The sequence below is a fragment of the Anolis carolinensis genome, chromosome 3 (genome assembly GCF_035594765.1).
Source record: "Anolis carolinensis isolate JA03-04 chromosome 3, rAnoCar3.1.pri, whole genome shotgun sequence".
NCBI lineage: Eukaryota > Metazoa > Chordata > Lepidosauria > Squamata > Dactyloidae > Anolis > Anolis carolinensis.
The window spans coordinates 194134241-194152508 of NC_085843.1; the positions used below are offsets into that span (position 1 = coordinate 194134241).

Below are 18268 nucleotides of genomic sequence, written 5' to 3' on the forward strand. Positions count from 1 at the left end.
CCGGTAAGAAACGAAAGGGGGGGAAAAGCAACATCCATGGAAAGTTAGCACGATGTTGAGGGACAGGACTTGCGGAAGCTTCTATCACTACCTTGTGGGGAACTTCTAAGGAGAGCCGGAGTTTTATAGAAGTCGCTCTTCTTTCCTTGCCTCTTTGGATCCCGATAGCAAGTCTCTATGTGTCAAAGGCATCGCTCTGTTTATTAAGTTGACATCTGGTAGACCAGCAGTGAGGCCAGCCATGGCTGCAGCAGGGGTGCTTGCTTTGCTAAGGCGCTGCAGGAAGGTGAGAATAAAGGTAGCTTCAATGTGTTGTCGAAGGCTTTCATGGCCGGAATCACAGGGTTGCTGTGAGTTTTCCGGGCTGTATGGCCATGATCCAGAAGCATTCTCTCCTGACGTTTCGCCCACATCTGTGACAGGCACCCTCAGAGGTTGTGAAGCATATTGGAAAAACTAAGCAAGGAAGGTTTATATGTCTGTGGAAGGTCCAGGCGGGAGAAGGAATTCTTATGTGTTGGAGGCTAATGTGAATGTTTTAATTAATACCCTTGATTAGCATTGAATAGCCTTGCCTGATTCATGTCCTGACTTCTTCCTACCTGGGGTAATCCTTTGTTCAGAAGTGTTAGCTGCACCTGATTGATTCATATCTGGAATTCCTCAGTTTTCTGAGTGTTTTTCATTATTTGCTGTCCTGATTTTAGAGTTTTTTTTTTAATACTGGCACCCAGATTGTGTTCATTTTCATGGTTTCCTCCTTCCTGTTGAAATTGTCCACATGCTTGTGGATTTCAATGGCTTCTCTGTGTAGTCTGACATAATTGTTGTGCTCCAGCATTTCTGTGTTCTTAAATAATATACTGTCTCCAGGTTGGTTCACCAAGTGCTCTGCTATAGCTGACTTCTCTGGTTGAGTTAGTCTGCAGTGCCTTTATAGATACAAGCATCTGTGTATGGAATTTAGGAGTTTGCTCATAGCCTCTCATGAAATGTATAGTGGTGAAAAGCTTTACTGTCTTTAACAAAAATGCAGTCTGTCATGTACAGACACACTCCAGTTTAGAATTCAAAAGCTCCAAAAGTCCAGATGCTTTATTTAAGAAAAAAAAAGTTCATCACAGTACAATGTATGTTGTTAGGTTTAAGGGGTGAATAATAACAGGATATATTTATAAGCAAAGTACCATATAGACTTGAGTATAAGCCAACCTGAATATAAGCCGAGGCATCTAATTTTACCACAAAAACTGGGAAAACTTACTGACTTGAGTGTAAGACGATGGTGGGAAATGCAGCAGCTACTGGTAAATTTCAAAAAATAAAAATAGATACCAATAAAATACATTAATGAGGCATCATTAGGTTAAATGTTTTTGAAAATTTACATAAAACTGTAATTTAAGATAAGACTGTCCAACTCTGATTGCCTATATACTCGAGTATAAGCCAACCTGAATAAAAGCCGACCTGGACCCTCACTCACGTATAAGCTGAGGGGGAATTTTACAGCCCTAAAAAGGGCTGAAAAACTCAGCTTATACTCAAGTATGTATGGTAATTTAAATTCTTTGCAAGGTTAACATCCTATTTCTTAATGAACAAAACAATTCCTTATTTACATGGATTTCCCCCCATTTGTCCTTTACATATCCCTCCTTCCCCTTGAATTACCACATCTTTCTCAAAAATGACCTTGCAGCTTCTGGTGGTTTTACGTTCTTTTCTTGACTGGTCAGAAATCTGCCAAGGAAAGATAAACAAGTTCAAGCTAATGAGACAAACCAGCATTCTGCATCAGCCACAATATGCAGATAAATGCAAGCAAGGTAAAGTGATAGGAATGCTGGATAATCATCTAGAACGAAAATTTGGATGATTACTACTACTGTATATATAACTACATCAAGAATCAGAGATGGAAGGAACCAGTTGTCCTAACGCAAGAAGCATGGCTGGTGAAGAACTGCAAACCAGTTGAGATGGATAAACTGACTCCACTGATTAAGGAGACTGTGTGACTGTTATGGTATCATTTAAAGGGAGCAGAATAATAAGGGATAAAAAAACATGAGATGCTAAGTGTGAGCTTCATGAAATTGTCTCTGTATCTGTTTATTCATTTGTTACTGTAATTTGTGTGTTTGTTTCCAATTTAGTTTTGTAGTTTGTTGTAATAGCTAATTAGTTAGCTTTGTGTGTGTCAGAAGTGACTTGAGAACATACTGTAAGTCACTTCTGGTGTAAAAGAACTGGCCGTCTACAGAGATGTCGCCCAGGGGACGCCTGGATGTGTTACCATCCTGCTGGGAGGCTTCTCTCATGCCACCGCAAGCTAGAGCTGACAGACGGGAGCTCATCCCTTCCTGCGAATTCAAATCGGCAACCTTTAGATCAGTAGTCCTTAAACAAGAGTTTAATCCATTGTGCCACTGCAGCTCATATTAGTTAGCTGTGTCTTGTGTACTTTTGTAAGTACAGTTTTTCTGTCATCACTGCCAGCATTCCTATTTTATGATGATGTGTTTTGACTATGTTGTACCCCACCTCAATCTGTGAGGAAAGGCAGGTAGATGATGATTATGATTATTATTATTGTATTGTTGCAGCCACAAGTATAGGGATGCAAATTCTCTTAACTCATCACCCAAGTTTGCCTTGTCCCTTGTAGTATAACAGAGACTATAGTGAAGTCTTATATGTAAAAAGGCAAGGGACTCATGTGGCTGTCCAGAGTTTCTTGAACTGCAACTTTGATCCCATAATTTCTTATTATTGCCTTTTCTAGCAAGAGCTACTGAGAGTAGCAACCTCTAGAGCAGGGGTCCTCAAACTTTTAAAGCAGAGGGCTGGTCCACAACCCTTCAGACTGTGGAGGGGCCGAATTATCATTTGAAAAAAAAAATGAACAAATTCCTATGCACACTGCACATGTCTTATTTGTAGTGCAAAACAGCAACAACAATGAAAGAACAATACAATATTTAAAAATGAAAACAATTGTAACCAACATAAACCTATCAGGATTTCAATGGGAAGTGTGGGCCTGCTTCTGGCCAATGAGATAGTCAAGTTAATTAGGATTGTTGTCGTTGTGTGCCTTCAAGTCATTTCAGACTTTGGGCGAGCCTAAGTCTAAAATTATTTATTTATTCATTTACTACATTTATTTACTACATTTATATCCCGAAGGGGACTCAGAGCAGCTGTATGTACATACAATATATTATTAGCATAGCACAATATTAGCATTATATATTACTATATTGAATTATACCACTATACTGTAATATTATATGTAATATATAACAAATAATTAATATTATTATATGGTATTATTATTAGTATTATATTGTATAACATTATAATATTATCAATATTATATGTATATACAATATATTATATTATTTAAAATGATATAAAAATATTTTATTATAAAACTGAGGGCGGGGGCCAGGTAAATGACCTTGGAGGGCCGCATCCGGCCCCCGGGCCTTAGTTTGGGGACCCCTGCTCTAGAGGGTTGAACAATTCCCACCTTTCTTCTAGAAACCCCAGAAGAAGTTTCTTTTTGTTAGTGTTGTTCATCTTTCCTTCTTGATATGTTTTTTGTCTACAGCTGAGATTGAATGTGTATCCCTGTGTGCACTCTTGGACGACTCAGCCCTGTGCATTTAAATCTTCAAAACCAGAAACTTTACCGAACCTTCCCAAAGATGGAGCAGCTCATGTTCCACTTCTTACATTTACAGAAGAGGAGATAATGATTAAAGAAATGGGTAAAGTATTTGATTTAGTTCAACCTATTTTGAACTTTGGTACATTCTTGCATACTTTTCAACAAGCCTTGTGAAGGACCATTTTTCATTATAGTATTGTTGGGATTCCTCAGCCGAAGTTAGTATAGCCAGTAGTGAGAGATTATGAAATTTGTAGACCAGTCCAACCTCATTTTTGTCATGTAAATACACTACTTGGTCATCACTTTGGAAGAGGCCAAGGGCAAGCTGCTGCTTTCAGTTGCTTTCTTTTACTGATTCTAGAGCAGTCCTGAACAACCTATGGCCCTCCACCTGTTTTGGACTTCAGTTCCCAGGATTCCTGGGAGATGGAGTCCCAAAAACCTACAGGACCAAAAGTTGGATAGCAGTATTGTTCACTAACAAAATCTGGCACACCACATGTTTCCCATTCCTGCCTTGTGACAGTATATTGTCCATCACAATTGATTCCTTTAAGCTTATAAATTCTTCCCCCCCCCCCCCCCCCCTATAGCCGTTATCTTATTTTTGCCATACAGGTTTCTTTATTATTAAATGTTACTTTAAAAGTTGATGTTTTCTTTGATACAGAAAGGGAGGAGATTGAAGTGTGTCTTTCTCCTATTCTGACTAGTACAGATAATTTGTGTCACATTTTAATACAAATAATAAATTCCAGCTGTACCAGGAGTGCTACATTTCAAAATAGGCATTAATTTAATTTCTGGTCCTATTGCATCCAGTAATGATTTTGAACTAAAAGGTGGCCCACAAATAAGTATATAAAGATAATAAATGAATTCTTGGTATCCACTGAGATTTGGTTCCAGGATCTAAAACCATTAGATGCTAATAGCGTAGCATACCAAAATGATGTATGTAATGTAAAGCAGTAAAATAAAGGTTTGAGTTTGGGATTTAAAATAAAATAATCAAGCAGTGGATGGTTGAATTAGTGGATACAGAATCAGCGGATTTAGAGAACTGACTGTAACAGGATTCTTTTTCTTTGTTTCAGTGAAAAGGTTTGCACAAGATCGAGTTGCACCGTTAGTACAAAAAATGGATGAGGAGGCAAAATTGGACGAATCTTTATTAAAAGATCTGTTTGAACAAGGGGTATGTACATTTTTGAATACAATTAGAATAGGGTATATATGTTGTCGAAGGTTTTCATGGCCGGAATCGCTAGTTTGCTATGAGTTTTCCAGGCTGTATGACCATGTTCCAGAAGTATTCTCTCCTGATGTTTCGCCTACATCTATGGCAGGCATCCTCAAAGGTTGCAACACACCTCACAACCTCTGGGATGCCTGCCATAGATGTGGGTGAAACGTCAGGAGAAAATACTTCTGGAACATGGCCATACAGCCTAGAAAACACACAGCTATCCATAGGATATATAGTTATTTTCCTCTTTCTACATTGAGAATAGTATACAGTGGAGCTTTCTAAAAATTTCATGTTGGTGACACACTTTTTGGATGTGCATCTTTTAACAACACATAAATTGTAATAACGAAATATATAGAGACACAGCATATCTCATGAAAACCTTTCATTTATATTTTTAAGAGATTTGATTTATTCCCCATTTCACATAGACCAGAGCCCCTGGTGGCACAATGGGTTAATCCCTTGTTCTGGCAGGACTGCTGACCAAGAGGTCAGCGGTTGGAATCCTGGGATAGCAAGTGAGCTCCCTCTGTCAGCTCCAGCTCCCCATGCGGGGACATGAGAGAAGCCTCCCACAAGGATGGTAAAAACATCAAAACATCAGGGCGTCCCCTGGGCAAAATGCTTGCAGACGTCCAATTCTCTCACACCAGAAGCAACTTGCAGTTTCTCAAGTTACTCCTGACATGAGAAATACATAAACTCAGAGCTTTCTGGTTATATTTGCGTGAGACACCTACAGCTGACACACTAATGTCCAAGGTTACCTAGTTCTTTTCCATAAGTAAGTAGGGATTCGGGCCATGGTATCCTTGAGTTTTAGGGTACATCTACACTATAGAATTAATGCAGTTTGACACAGTTTGATCCTATAATTGTATAGGATCTTTTGCCATCTTTGCTAAAGAGTGCTGGTGCTTCACCAAACTACAGACTCCAGAATTCCAAAACATTTAGCCATGGCAGTTAAACTGGCATTAAACTACGTTAATTGTACTGTGTAGATATAACCTAAGTCCAATACTTAGAACCACTACATCATATGACCACTGGATGTATTATAGAGCACATTTATGGTAAAACAGGCATGGAGAACAATTTACTAATAGTATTCTTTGTTTCTCTTTGCCAACCTTGTTTGTAGCAAATAAAGCTTCAGATATTTGCTGACTTCAGGTATTTTGATTAGCTTTTAGTTAAATAAGATGTCATAGACCACATGAAAATGTTAGTATCTCGTCACTTTGACTCCAAAACAGCAGCACAAACAAGTGTGCAGATCATAGGCTCATGTGCCAAACCCATTAGTATCCAAGTCAGATTACACTGAGTTCAATGGGTTCAATAAATTATTCCCATGTAAGCTTGACTCTAATTGGGAAATTCATTGGAAATTCCTTTTGCAGTCCATAGCTCTCACTTCCAACTGAGTTCTGGAGATTAGTTATTTCAGAATATGTAGGTTTTTTCTTTCTTATAATAATTTATTATCTCTTTCTTAAGCTGATGAGCATTGACCTTGATGCCAAATATGGAGGAACTGGGGCTTCTTTCTTTTCTACCATTCTGGCGGTTGAGGAACTGGCCAAGGTTGATCCATCTGTATCACTTGTGGTTGAACTCCAGAATACATTCATGAACAAACTATTGACGGTATATGGCACAGAAGAGCAAAAGATGACTTATTTGCCCAAAATGTCAAGAAATCTGGTAAGTATGCAGATGGCCATATTTATTTATTTGATTTATGTCCTTGCTTCCTCCTTGGGAGGCTGCCAACATAATTTTTAAAAGCTTGACAAATAATACATATTGAAATACAAATCAAATTATTTATACTGTTAAAATGTCAACTAAAACAATTCCAGAGTAGTGATAATAAATGAATGATATAATGTTAAAATGCAACACATCCATTTAAAAATCTAGAAGTAGAACAGGTATTTTAGCTGTTGAAGAGCTACATGAACAGGAAGATCTTCCTCCTAGTAAAAGGATAATAGAGAGAAGGCTAGCCTAGCAACCTTTGGCAGAGATTTCGACATTCTAAGAGTAGCAACTTTCAGCCAGTGTTGTCTGTGTATGTCATGAATAAGTTAATATTTAATTTTCCTTATTTGTAGTATTTTCATCTTGCTAAAAAATTAACTACATGATTCTGAAAGGAATTCCACTGAGTAAAAATGAATTTGAACTATTTTCTTTTTCAGCATATCCTTATTATTGATTGTAGCAATACAATAAAAGAAGGGGAAAGGAAAAAGAAAGAAAAAAGAATAAAATATGTCTTTAGATCTTCCTCTCAGGAGTTATATGTACATACAGATTGTTCATACCTTCCTTATTAACCCTTAAGTCAAGACCCTTCTTTCCATTCAGTTCTTACCAGTCTTCGAAGCCAATAAGATTACTACTTCATTTTCTTCTCCCCCCCCCACAAAACATCAATAAATTGGTCCCATTCTTTATGAAAGGATGATTATGATGCTATTCTCTAATCAAACAAATTAATATATCAGTTATCCTTAAGTGCTAGTTTCAGAAACCACTCGTCCATAATGGGTAATCCTGAATTCTTCCATCTTTGTGCATATAACAGTTTTGCTACTGCGATCATACATTCAAACAGTTTTCCGTGGATCTTCTCCACCTATTTTTGAGAAAAAGCATTAATAACCTTTTGGAGACACAATCTTTTTGGTAAGGCACGTCCACCAAATATGATAAAATCTTCCTTTATTCTCTTCTGACCCTAACTTCAATTATTTCTTGACCCTCAATGACATTAGTATTTTCGAAAATGCCTGATGATTTGACTTTCTCTTTTGTGATAGGTGGGCAGTGTCTGCATTTCAGAGACTGGATCTGGCAGCGATGCATTTTCCTTGAAGACTCGTGCTGAAAAAAAGGGGGATTACTATATCATAAATGGGTCAAAGATGTGGATTAGCCTGGCTGAACAAGCAGGAGTCTTTTTCGTAATGGCAAATGCAAACCTTTCTGCAGTAAGTACCTAACAGAATTGTCACTGGGATTTCGGTAAGATGTAGCCGTATCAAGGTTAATGATATAAATGGGGCCTTGCATCTTGTGTATATTGTTTGTAACTCTTTCCTTCTTCCTGTCTTTGCCTCTGCTTGGAAGCCTGTTAGCAGCATTAACAACAGCAAAAGAGCAGGGCAAAAAACTATGATCTCTACCCCTCTATTGTGGCTGGTGTTTTGATTCTGTTTCTATTTGCTTAAACCTACCTGGATAGTTGTGTTTTGGAAGTGCATCATCAATGCTTTTTGAGCCTGTTGCAGGTTAAGCTAATCCATTAACCCAGAACCCATTAACCCAGACTCAAGGCCTGCGGGCCAGGTCCAGCCCGCCATTTGATTTTTTTTCGTGTCAGGAGCAACTTGAGTCACTTCTGGAGTGAGAGAATTGGCCGTCTGCAAGGACGTTGCCCAGGGGACGCCCAGATGTTTTTGATGCTTTTACCATCCTTGTGGGATGCTTCTCTCATGTCCCTGCATGGAGCTGGAGCTGATAGAGGGAGCTCATCTGCACTCTCCCCGGGTGGGATTCGAATCTGCCAGCTTTCAGGTCAGCAACCCATTTGATTTAAGATGCTGGACTACAACTCCTGTATTCCTTATTCAGTTGACATCATGACTAGAGCCAATGGGAGATGTGATACAATAACATCGGGAAAGGCTGCAGTTTTGTTCTGTTTTCTTAGGATAGTGGGGTTTGGCTTTAGATATATACTGCTTGTGGATGTGATATCTGACGTTAAAATGTCCATTAACCTTTCCCCAATCCCAGAGCTCCAAATGCTTGTTGGGATGCATTTCCCATTATCCCCAGCCCACATGACAGATAATTAAAAGTGATAGTTTTTTCCCCCGTGTTGGTTGTTATTGTTCAAAAACATGTGGGGACCCAAACTGGTTTAAAACATAAGAGCAGTGGCCACTAGGTAAATAATAATAATAATTGGCTCTCTGTATCCACTGATTCTCAGTCCCTGGATTCAACAACCCTTTGAAGACAGTTATAAGGCTGATGTCGCTCTCCATGAAAATGAGTTTGACACTTCTGACCCAGAACTTTCATTGCAAAAATGTTATCTCTTCCTTTTGTTTCTGTTTTAACATATGGTTTGAAAGATTAGGGGCAGAGCTTAGAAAACCAACTTCCTGGCCATATTGGTTAGGAGATTATGGAAGTTGTAGTCCCCAAAAGTAATTTTCAGATTCTTCTTTGGGAGTGTATGCATTACCCATCTTCCTCTGATATTATATTAATTACATGTTTGCATGCTAGTCTTGCTATTCTAGTCAGCTTTGTTCAGATGTAAACAGGACATGAAGATATCAGACTAAGCAAAACATTGCATTTGATCAGAAGACCAGTTATGGTTGTAGTAGTTAGGTCCAGATTGACTTGATTTGTATGTGATATGCTTCATTGGGGTGGGTTAGACATGTGCTGCTAGGGTTTTACATACTTGCTTGGCTGTCTTGGTAAGTGACATCTATCCAGTGCAGTTATTATTTTCCTTTCCCAGGGATATAAAGGAATTACATGCTTCATAGTAGATCGTAACACAGAAGGCCTGCATGTGGAAAAGAAAGAGAATAAACTGGGGATCAGAGCAACATCTACATGTCCTGTCACATTTGACAATGTAAAGGTAGAGTATTCTTATTTTAAAGTTCTGCAGAATTTGATTTGGTCACAATGTCATGAATCAATTCAATGGGCTACAATTGTAAAGTTTATTTATTTGCTTTATTTCTACCTGGCTCTATCTCACCCTGAAGGGGACTCAGAGCAGTTAATATGATTTTTGAAGTGTAATGGCATATTGCAGATTGTTTTTTGTGGAGTTATTGTGTTGTCTTTTCTGTGCCACAAAGTATACAGTATTATTAATAGGTCTCAGAAGAGCATAATCTTTAACCTTTGTACTGCACACACTTCTGAAATGTTCTTGTCAGTCAAAAGCAATACATATTTTGTCTTGTCGAAGGCTTTCATGTCCGGAATCATGGGTTGTTGTGAGTTTTCCGGGCTGTATAGGCCATGTTCCAGAAGCATTCTCTCCTGACGTTTCACCCACATCTATGGCAGGCATTCTCAGAGGTTGCGAGGTATATTGGAAACTAGGAAAGGCAATTTTATACATCTGTGGAAAGTCCAGGGTGGGAGAATGCACTCTTGTCTGTATGAGGCAAGTGTGAATGTTGCAATTGGCCAGTTTGATTAGCATTGAATAGCCTTGCAGCTTCAAAGCCTGGCTGCTTCCTGCCTGGGGGAATCGTTTGTTGGCAGGTTTTAGCTGGCCCTGATAGTTTCCTTTCTGGAGTTCCCTTATCTTCTGAGTGTTATTCTTTATTTACTGTCCTGAATGCAATATTGAGGAACAATGAGAAGATGATTTGTTTGTTCTTTCAAGTCATTTCTGGCTTATGGTGACCTTATCATAGCATTTTCTTGGCAAGCTTAGTTTGCAATTGCTTTCCTCTGCAGCTGAGCAAATGTGACTTGCCCAAGGTCGCTCAGTGAGTTTCCATGTCTAAGCAAAGATTAAAACTCTTATTTCCATAATCATAGTCCAACAACATCCAACACACTATCCATGCTGACTCTCATTTTTAAAATGTTTTTGCCAGCCAAAGCAATACATCATTTGCTTTACTTCTTGAATGCTGTACAGTGACTTAAAACAACATCTGGCTGTGAAGAGCAGGGGACGACTAGTTATTACAGTCTAATTTTTGTTTAATCCTCAGGTTCCTGAGAGTAATATAGTGGGACAGTTTGGAAAGGGCTATAAATATGCAATTGAAATGCTCAATACGGGAAGAATTGGGATATCTGCCCAGGTAAGTACCTGTTTTCTATTCTTGAGCCTAGTAGTGTATTTACCTATTCTGTGTACTTTTATAGTATGCCATCTACATATTAGAACAAGATACAGAAGAACTGGAGGGGAAAAGATCTCTTATATAAGCAGTATAAAAAGATGAAAAAAAAATCCTTCACAATTATGCTATGGTAAATAAGACCGCTAACAGGGAAGGGGGTAGAGTTTTTATTGTATTATGTCTTAAACACATTTTAATATTTTTTGTAGCTTGTGTTTTGTAAATAGAAATTGAATGTGTGCCTTAACTTTTCTACTAACAGTTTTAAAGTAGCATTGTTTATTTTAAGTATGCCACCTTGAATCTTATGCTGGGAGAAAGATGGGATATAAACTCACTCACTTACAGCAACAACAGAGTATGTTTACACTGTAGAATTAATTATTGACATCACTTTCATTGACATGCTTAATGCTATGGAATCCTGGAAATTGTAGTCTTACATGGTCTCTGCTTAACAGTACTGACACCTCACCAAACACCAAATCCCAGGATTCCATAGCATCGAGTCATGGCAATTATAGTGGTGTCAAACTGCATTCATGCTACAGTATAGATCAGTGGTTCTCAACCTGTGGGTGCTCAGGTGTTTTGGCCTACAACTCCCAGAAATCCCAACCAGTTTACCAGCCGTTAGGATTTCTGGGAGTTGAAAGCCAAAACATCTGGGGACCCACAGGTTGAGAACCACTAGTGTAGATCCATCCAAGGCTTGCCTTGATTTTAACAGGACTGAGAAGCTGTTCAGCCTAACTGGTAATTTTTGTGTGTGTGGTTTATTCACAGATGCTGGGATTAGCACAGGGATGTTTTGACCAAACGATCCCATATATCAAGCAGAGAAATCAATTTGGGAAAAGCATATTTGAATTTCAGGTATTGATTGGTACATTCTGTAAAACGTGTCTAACCATAAAGAAGAAATGTTTAGTATAGGCAGCTTGTTATCACTAAAATATTGTAAGTGTCTTACAGCTACCCATCTCTAGTCACTTTCGAAGAATATATCACTAAAACCAGTTTCCCCATTGCTATGTAGTACAACAAAACCCAAGCAACAATATGTTCGGGGTTGTAGATATAAACTGAAGCTTTACCACTGTTTCTGAACCAAAATATACCCTGCAGTATAATAAAGTGTCACCCAGGTTTGTGTAATAAGTAACAGTACCTTTATTTCAGTTCAAAAGATCAAACTGGACAATATATATAGCAGTCTCTCTGAATTCTTACAGAGAACAGAGGGAATAAACAGTTCTTTTAAACAGTCTTTAAATATGCCTCATCTGCCTTGGAAATAATCAGGCTTCAAAGACTTGGCAGCCATTTCCTTCCTAACTGTTTCCAATATCTCAGCAGCAAGCCAGAGACATAAGCCAATCAGAATTCTGGCTCCTGACTGGCTCAGCCAATCAGCTGCTGACACATACCTTTCCAGTCAACCAATTTCATCATGGGTGCCTTTTACAAATCCTCACATAATACAATTAGCAACCATAACATTATATAATAATAATAATAATAATAATAATAATAATAATAATAATAATAATAATTTTATTTTTATACCCCGCCCCATCTCTCCGAAGGGACTCGGGGCGGCTTACATAGGGCCAAGCCCGGACATCAAACAAAGCAATAAAACAAGTCAATCAACAATAAAACAGGTCATAAAAGATCACATACAATAAATATGATAAAATCTTGGGTTGGCTCCAAAAAAAACTGGGCAAAAAGTGCAAGTTGTGTTACATTACTTTATTATTTACTTGATTGTCCTACTGTCATTGTCATAATACATTTTGGATTAGATGTTTGTATTCCACCTTTTGTGCATGCAGTCTACAATTCTATGCAGTCTTACCTAGAAGTCAGGACCACTGAATATACTTCTGGTGGAAAACGCAAGAGATCAAAGTGTCATTTATTCATAAGATCAAGATCTTGGTATGTTATTGTCAGTCAAGGAAAAAAGGCTAAATTTGTCTTGTCATTTGTGTTCTTTTGTGGGCCTTATTCCTCCCAAGGGAATGCAACATCAGATCGCTCACGTGGCTACACAGATTGAAGCCGCAAGATTGTTGACCTATAACGCAGCCCGCCTTGCAGAAACAGGAAAACCTTTTATAAAGGAGGCAAGCATGGCCAAGTATTACACAGCTGAGGTAAATTAGTCTTGTTCTATTTTTGTTTTCTTCATGCTGGAGCATAACGAAGCTCGACTTTGACATTTACTTTGTGCATCTTTAAATATAGTTTTCTCCAATATGAGAATAAAATTCTAAATGACCGTGAAAAAAATATGTTTACGTTCAAGGATGTATTGGCTTGCATTCAAAAACTAGTTTAGATATTGCTAATGAGGTTTTGGCTTGGAACTCTTCCCCATGCTGTGTGTTAAGGGGGGCAAGTGGTTTGCTACTGTTTGAGAGAAAAAGAGCTCCAAAGTACATTGTACATTGCCTGAAACCCAGGCAGCAGGATGCAAAAAGACTCTTAAGTTTTATAACAGAATAATTATATGACGTATCTTATTACTGCAACCATTTGTTCTACAGCTATGTATAAATTTTTAATCGTGTCAGAAGAGACTTGAGAACATACTGCAAGTTTTTATATTATTTTATATTATATTTTATACTGTATTTAATTGGTTGCAATATATTTTTATATGTTGTTGTTTTTAATGATGTATCGGCATCGAATTGTTGCCAATTGTACGCCGCCCTGAGTCCCTCCGGGTGAGAAGGGCGGGATAGAAATATTTGAAATAAATAAATAAATAAATGAAATAAAGTTGCTTCTGGTGTGAGAAAATTGGCCGTCTACAGAGATATTGCCCAAGGGAGAGAGCAAATCTTTAGAAGATGAGGTTGTATGCCATAGAGCAGCGGTTCTCAACCTTTTTTGACCAGGGCCCACTTTAACCAAGGCCCACTTTGAACAGGAACCACTTTGACCAGGTACCATTCTCCAACATTAGTACCAAAAAGGTTACGAATCAGTTTTTGGTCAACTTTAGATTCGGTTTGGTTATTTAGGGTGTTGATTCAGAAAATTGCATTGGATAGACCACATCAGCTCTATTTTCTGATACAGAACATATGCCATCGAGCAGTTGCCATATTCTCACCCACAGAAAACCATATTTAAAAATCTATGTGGTCTATCCAATGCAAAGGCCAACTCTGCGGAAAGGCACGGAAATAAAATAAAGAGGAAGGAGTTTTGCGGACCGGATTTTCGGTCTCGTGACTCACTGCTGGGTTGTGGCCTACAGGTTTAGAACCACTGCCATAGAAGAAGAAGAAAGATATAAGATTAAATTATTTGCCCAGATTTCTAACACAGATCAAGGCTCAATGTTGAAAAGGGGCTCTTTAGAGAAAGCAAGGCAATGGATAGCAATGCTAAGACCCTGACTTTGACTGATTACATTTACATCTTTCTCCTGGCATAAGGTCCAAGGTGGCTTACAGTGAGGTTAAAACAAGATATGGCTTGGATACTGCTTTTTATGTTAATCACAACATATATTGTATATACTCGAGTATAAGCCTAGTTTTTCAGCCCTTTTTTTAAGACTGAAAAAGCCCCCCTCGGCTTATACTCGGGTGAGGGTCCTGGTTGGATTATATTTGGGTCAGTTTATACTCGAGAATATATGGTACATTTATTATTTTTCTCTATTATTGTTGCTACTATTATTTATTTTACTCTTTTTTATTAATAATAATAATACATTTATGATTTCACTGATATTATTATTATTGCATTTATTATTTTACTATATTTATTATTATTTTTATTATTTTCCTGTATTGTTAATTATTATTATTATTATTATTATTATTATTACATGTATTAGTTTACTCTATTATTATTAAAAGGATACATAAGTACATTTACATTGAAGAAGATGAGAATAATGATTTGATCAGAGTTGGACAGTCTTATCTTAAATTTGAGCTTTATGTAAATATTCAAAAACATTTAACCTACTGACGCCTCAATTAATGTAATTTTATTGGTATCAATTTTTATTTCTGAAATTTACCACCCTCGGCTTATACTGGAGTCAATGTTTTCCCAGTTTTTTGTGGTAAAATTAAGTGCCTCGGCTTATATTCGGGTTGGCTTTTCCTCGAGTATATACGGTAATTAACCCCTTTTTCTTTCAATGAAGCAGCACTAATTATTTGCTTTGGGAAAATGGAGGAGTCCACATGCTGCTTATTGCTTTAGAACCGGGTGGGTAATCTACAGCTCTCCAAATGTTATTAAAATGTAATTCCCATCATTCGTTGCCAGCATAGCCAACAGTAAGTAATACTAGAAGTTGCAGTTCAGAATCATGTAGAGAGTCATCTTAAGTACAATGAATTATTTTGCAGACCATAGAACTTTCTTTCCATACCAAATAACTCTTCAATAACTTTAAGGGATTGCATTAACAGTCTGAATATCACCCATATAAAATGCACTCCCATCCATGTTTGTCCAGAATTAATTTCCATAGCGATGTACATTCTAGAACTTTTAAGTTATTGAACAATTCAATATCCAGTCATAAAGCTGGCATCATCCCAGATAGCACTTTTTGTCCTTTAACTTGTCATCCATAACATTTATATTTACATTCATTTATTTCGAACACACATAATCACTTTGTGTAATTGCTGAAGCTGGCTATCATTATTCAGTGAGCAATGTATGCATGTGGGTTTTTTTGTTATTTGTTTTCTTCACAGCCAAATCTAAAATAATTAGCATCATGCCTGTTATCCATTCTGTAGGTTGCAACTCTGACGACAAGTAAATGTATTGAATGGATGGGTGGAGTTGGCTTCACAAAAGATTATCCTATTGAGAAATATTACAGGGACTGCAAAATTGGTAAGCAGAGGGTTTGCCTATTGTATTTTGCTTTCATGGGATTTGTTGAATAATCAGAAAGTTTTCAGCAGGACGTTTTCCATTGTCTCATTTCCATCAACGTTTTTCAATATCAAATATGTAACACAATAAAAGTTAGTTTGTGAGTCAGTTTTTATAAGCTTAACCAAATATTGGGTTCATGGTCTCTCTCCCAGGGCCCTTCCACACAGCCATATAACCCAGAATATCAAGTCAGAATAACCCACAATATCTGCTTTGAACTGAGTTATCTGAGTCCACACTGCCATATATCCCAGTTCAAAGCAGATAATGTGGGATTTTATTCAGCTGTGTGAAAGCGGCCCCTAAGACACTGCAGACAAATTGAATACATTTTGTTAATTGCCCAGAATTAGAATGTAGATGAAATACAGTGTTGTTCACTTCTTATATCGATTCCACAGATATGAGACTATATAGTCTCATTACTGAAATTGATGTGCTTATCTGATGCTCATGAAATTAGTGCCTAAATCTGAATACAACACAAGTCTGTATGAATACTGCTGTCTCTTATTAATGAGTCACTCTAATGTCCATTTAATAGTATCATGTGCAATATGATGTGAACAGAGTTCATGGGAGTCCATATTTAAAAATACAAGTTGTTTTTGTTAATATGTCTTTGTATTTTTTCTTAATGATAAAATTTCAAGCCCACCTTAGAGTCTGTGTGCAATGATTAACAGATACAGAAATTATTCTATAGAATTTTTAACCCTACTTTGTGGTACATTATAGGATTTTTAACTCTGCTTAGATTACATATTGAATCTTTGCTTCATGATAGGGTATTATTTACTAAAAAGAGCTTTAATCCCTGTTTATATGTTTCCTTGATTTATTTGTCTCCCTGATGATTTGTTTCAGGCACCATATATGAAGGAACGTCAAATATACAGTTGAACACCATTGCAAAATGTATTGCTCCAGAATACTAAAGTGTAATGACTGTTACAATAATTGTTGTCAATGGTTGTTACAATATTTGTTTCACAGAAAGTTTGAAACATCTTGCCTTAACTGATGATATTATAGGTTATATCTCCTTATTATAATTATTTTTACCACAGAAATGCCCAAATTGTGTCTATTTTATATCCTTGAATAAGATTGCAATGGACTGGATTGGTCACCAGCAATGCATTATGTATTTCCTTCAGATTGTAATAAAAGGAAAATTATTCCTACCTAGCACTTTTAAAAAATCTTCCTGATTTTGAACGCACATGCTTGAAGACTACAGAATGAATAACTTTATTTGTTTTTTGCCTGGTGAAATTTATCAAAGGTGCTTTGCTTTATTAATAAGTTTTCTTAAAGTCTTTTGCATTGAATGTGAGTTGCTTATCCAGATAAATGAACATTGTTAAATGTGAATTTATGATAAAGCTTAAGTATCTCTTATCAAAATGCTTGGCACCACATGTGTTCTGTATTTCTGATTTCTTTTTCAATACTTGCATATACATACTGAGATATCTTGAAGATGGAACCTAAGTTCAAAAATGAAATTCATTTACCGGTATGTTTCATGTGCACCTTATATACATTGTCTTAAGGTAGTTTTGTATACAATATTTTAATGTTGTCGTTTACTACATCACCTACCCTATGAAGCCTCCAAACCCCTTTGGGCAAATAGGATTGAATGGAAAGCCGCCTCGGTTTAACTATCCACATCCTATTTGCTCTATTTGGGATTCAAAATGGCACAAGAATCCCTGAAGCAAAGATTGCGGGATATTGCCCTGGGAGAGCTTAGAGCCTGCTCAAACTCACCATGCTCCCCCAGAGTTTTAAACTTACCATATAGAGAGCCGTTTAAGATATGCAAATACCTAAAAAGCCTTACAGTGATCAAATATTGCAGATTCTTTACAAAGGCGAAATTAAATGTATTTCCCTCAGAGTTACTAAGAGGCAGACTGTCTGGAATTCCTTACTCCCAAAGACTATAGCCCTGTGAGAGAAATGAAGTAGAAACAATAGAATACATTTTATTGCAATGCCGCTATTACACAGTGCAACATAGCCAACTTTTATATCCAGTTGTGTCCCGCATGACCACTATTCCCCGCAGGGGATTGTGAGATATCTTTTAAAAAACAAGTGCCATAGGGTGACCCTCATAGTAGAAAAATTCCTCATAGTGGCAACAAGACTGAGAAAGAAAGTAACCTTGGATAAGGATATTACTTGAAACTATGTATATTAATCTTGGACAGCGTACTTCTCCCGAGATGCGAGAATTTATTAATGACTGTGTAACACTCCTAGGCAGCGTGAACACTGGGAACCAACACGGCGGCCAATAAACAATCTAATATCTTTATTAAAGCAATAAAAGCTTCAAACAAAAATAAGCAGAATAGATAGTCAAACAATTGACTTTTTAGAAAAGATCAGAATTAGTCCAAACAATGAAAGTTTTATGTCCAATATTAGAGTCCAAAGTCCAAAATCCAATAA

At 37.2% G+C, this 18268-nt stretch overlaps 1 protein-coding gene across 2 annotated transcripts; it reads left to right on the plus strand.

The window, feature by feature from the left end:
* The first annotated feature begins 41 nt into the window (after positions 1-41).
* On the plus strand, positions 42-16990 carry acadsb (acyl-CoA dehydrogenase short/branched chain). Of its 2 annotated transcripts, none has more exons than XM_016992216.2 (11): positions 42-298; positions 3620-3779; positions 4780-4880; positions 6441-6647; positions 7772-7942; positions 9496-9621; positions 10724-10816; positions 11645-11734; positions 12886-13023; positions 15655-15754; positions 16667-16990. In XM_016992216.2, the coding sequence occupies exons 1-11, from the start codon at positions 242-244 to the stop codon at positions 16735-16737; spliced, it is 1314 nt and encodes a 437-aa protein (XP_016847705.2). In that variant the 5' UTR covers positions 42-241; the 3' UTR covers positions 16738-16990. The 2 variants fall into 2 exon arrangements, with proteins under 2 accessions (XP_016847705.2, XP_003218628.2); XM_003218580.4 differs by having other exon boundaries at positions 42-286.
* Positions 16991-18268: the final 1278 nt, after the last annotated feature.

What these genes read in the sequence shown, in the direction of transcription:
- acadsb (XM_016992216.2), top strand. Translation starts at nt 242, where the DNA reads ATGGCTGCAGCAGGGGTGCTTGCTTTGCTAAGGCGCTGCAGGAAGGTG. An exon ending in CCAAGTATTACACAGCTGAG is followed by an intron (nt 13,024 to 15,654) that starts GTAAATTAGTCT and finishes TCCATTCTGTAG; the next exon opens with GTTGCAACTCTGACGACAAG. An exon ending in TTACAGGGACTGCAAAATTG is followed by an intron (nt 15,755 to 16,666) that starts GTAAGCAGAGGG and finishes GATTTGTTTCAG; the next exon opens with GCACCATATATGAAGGAACG.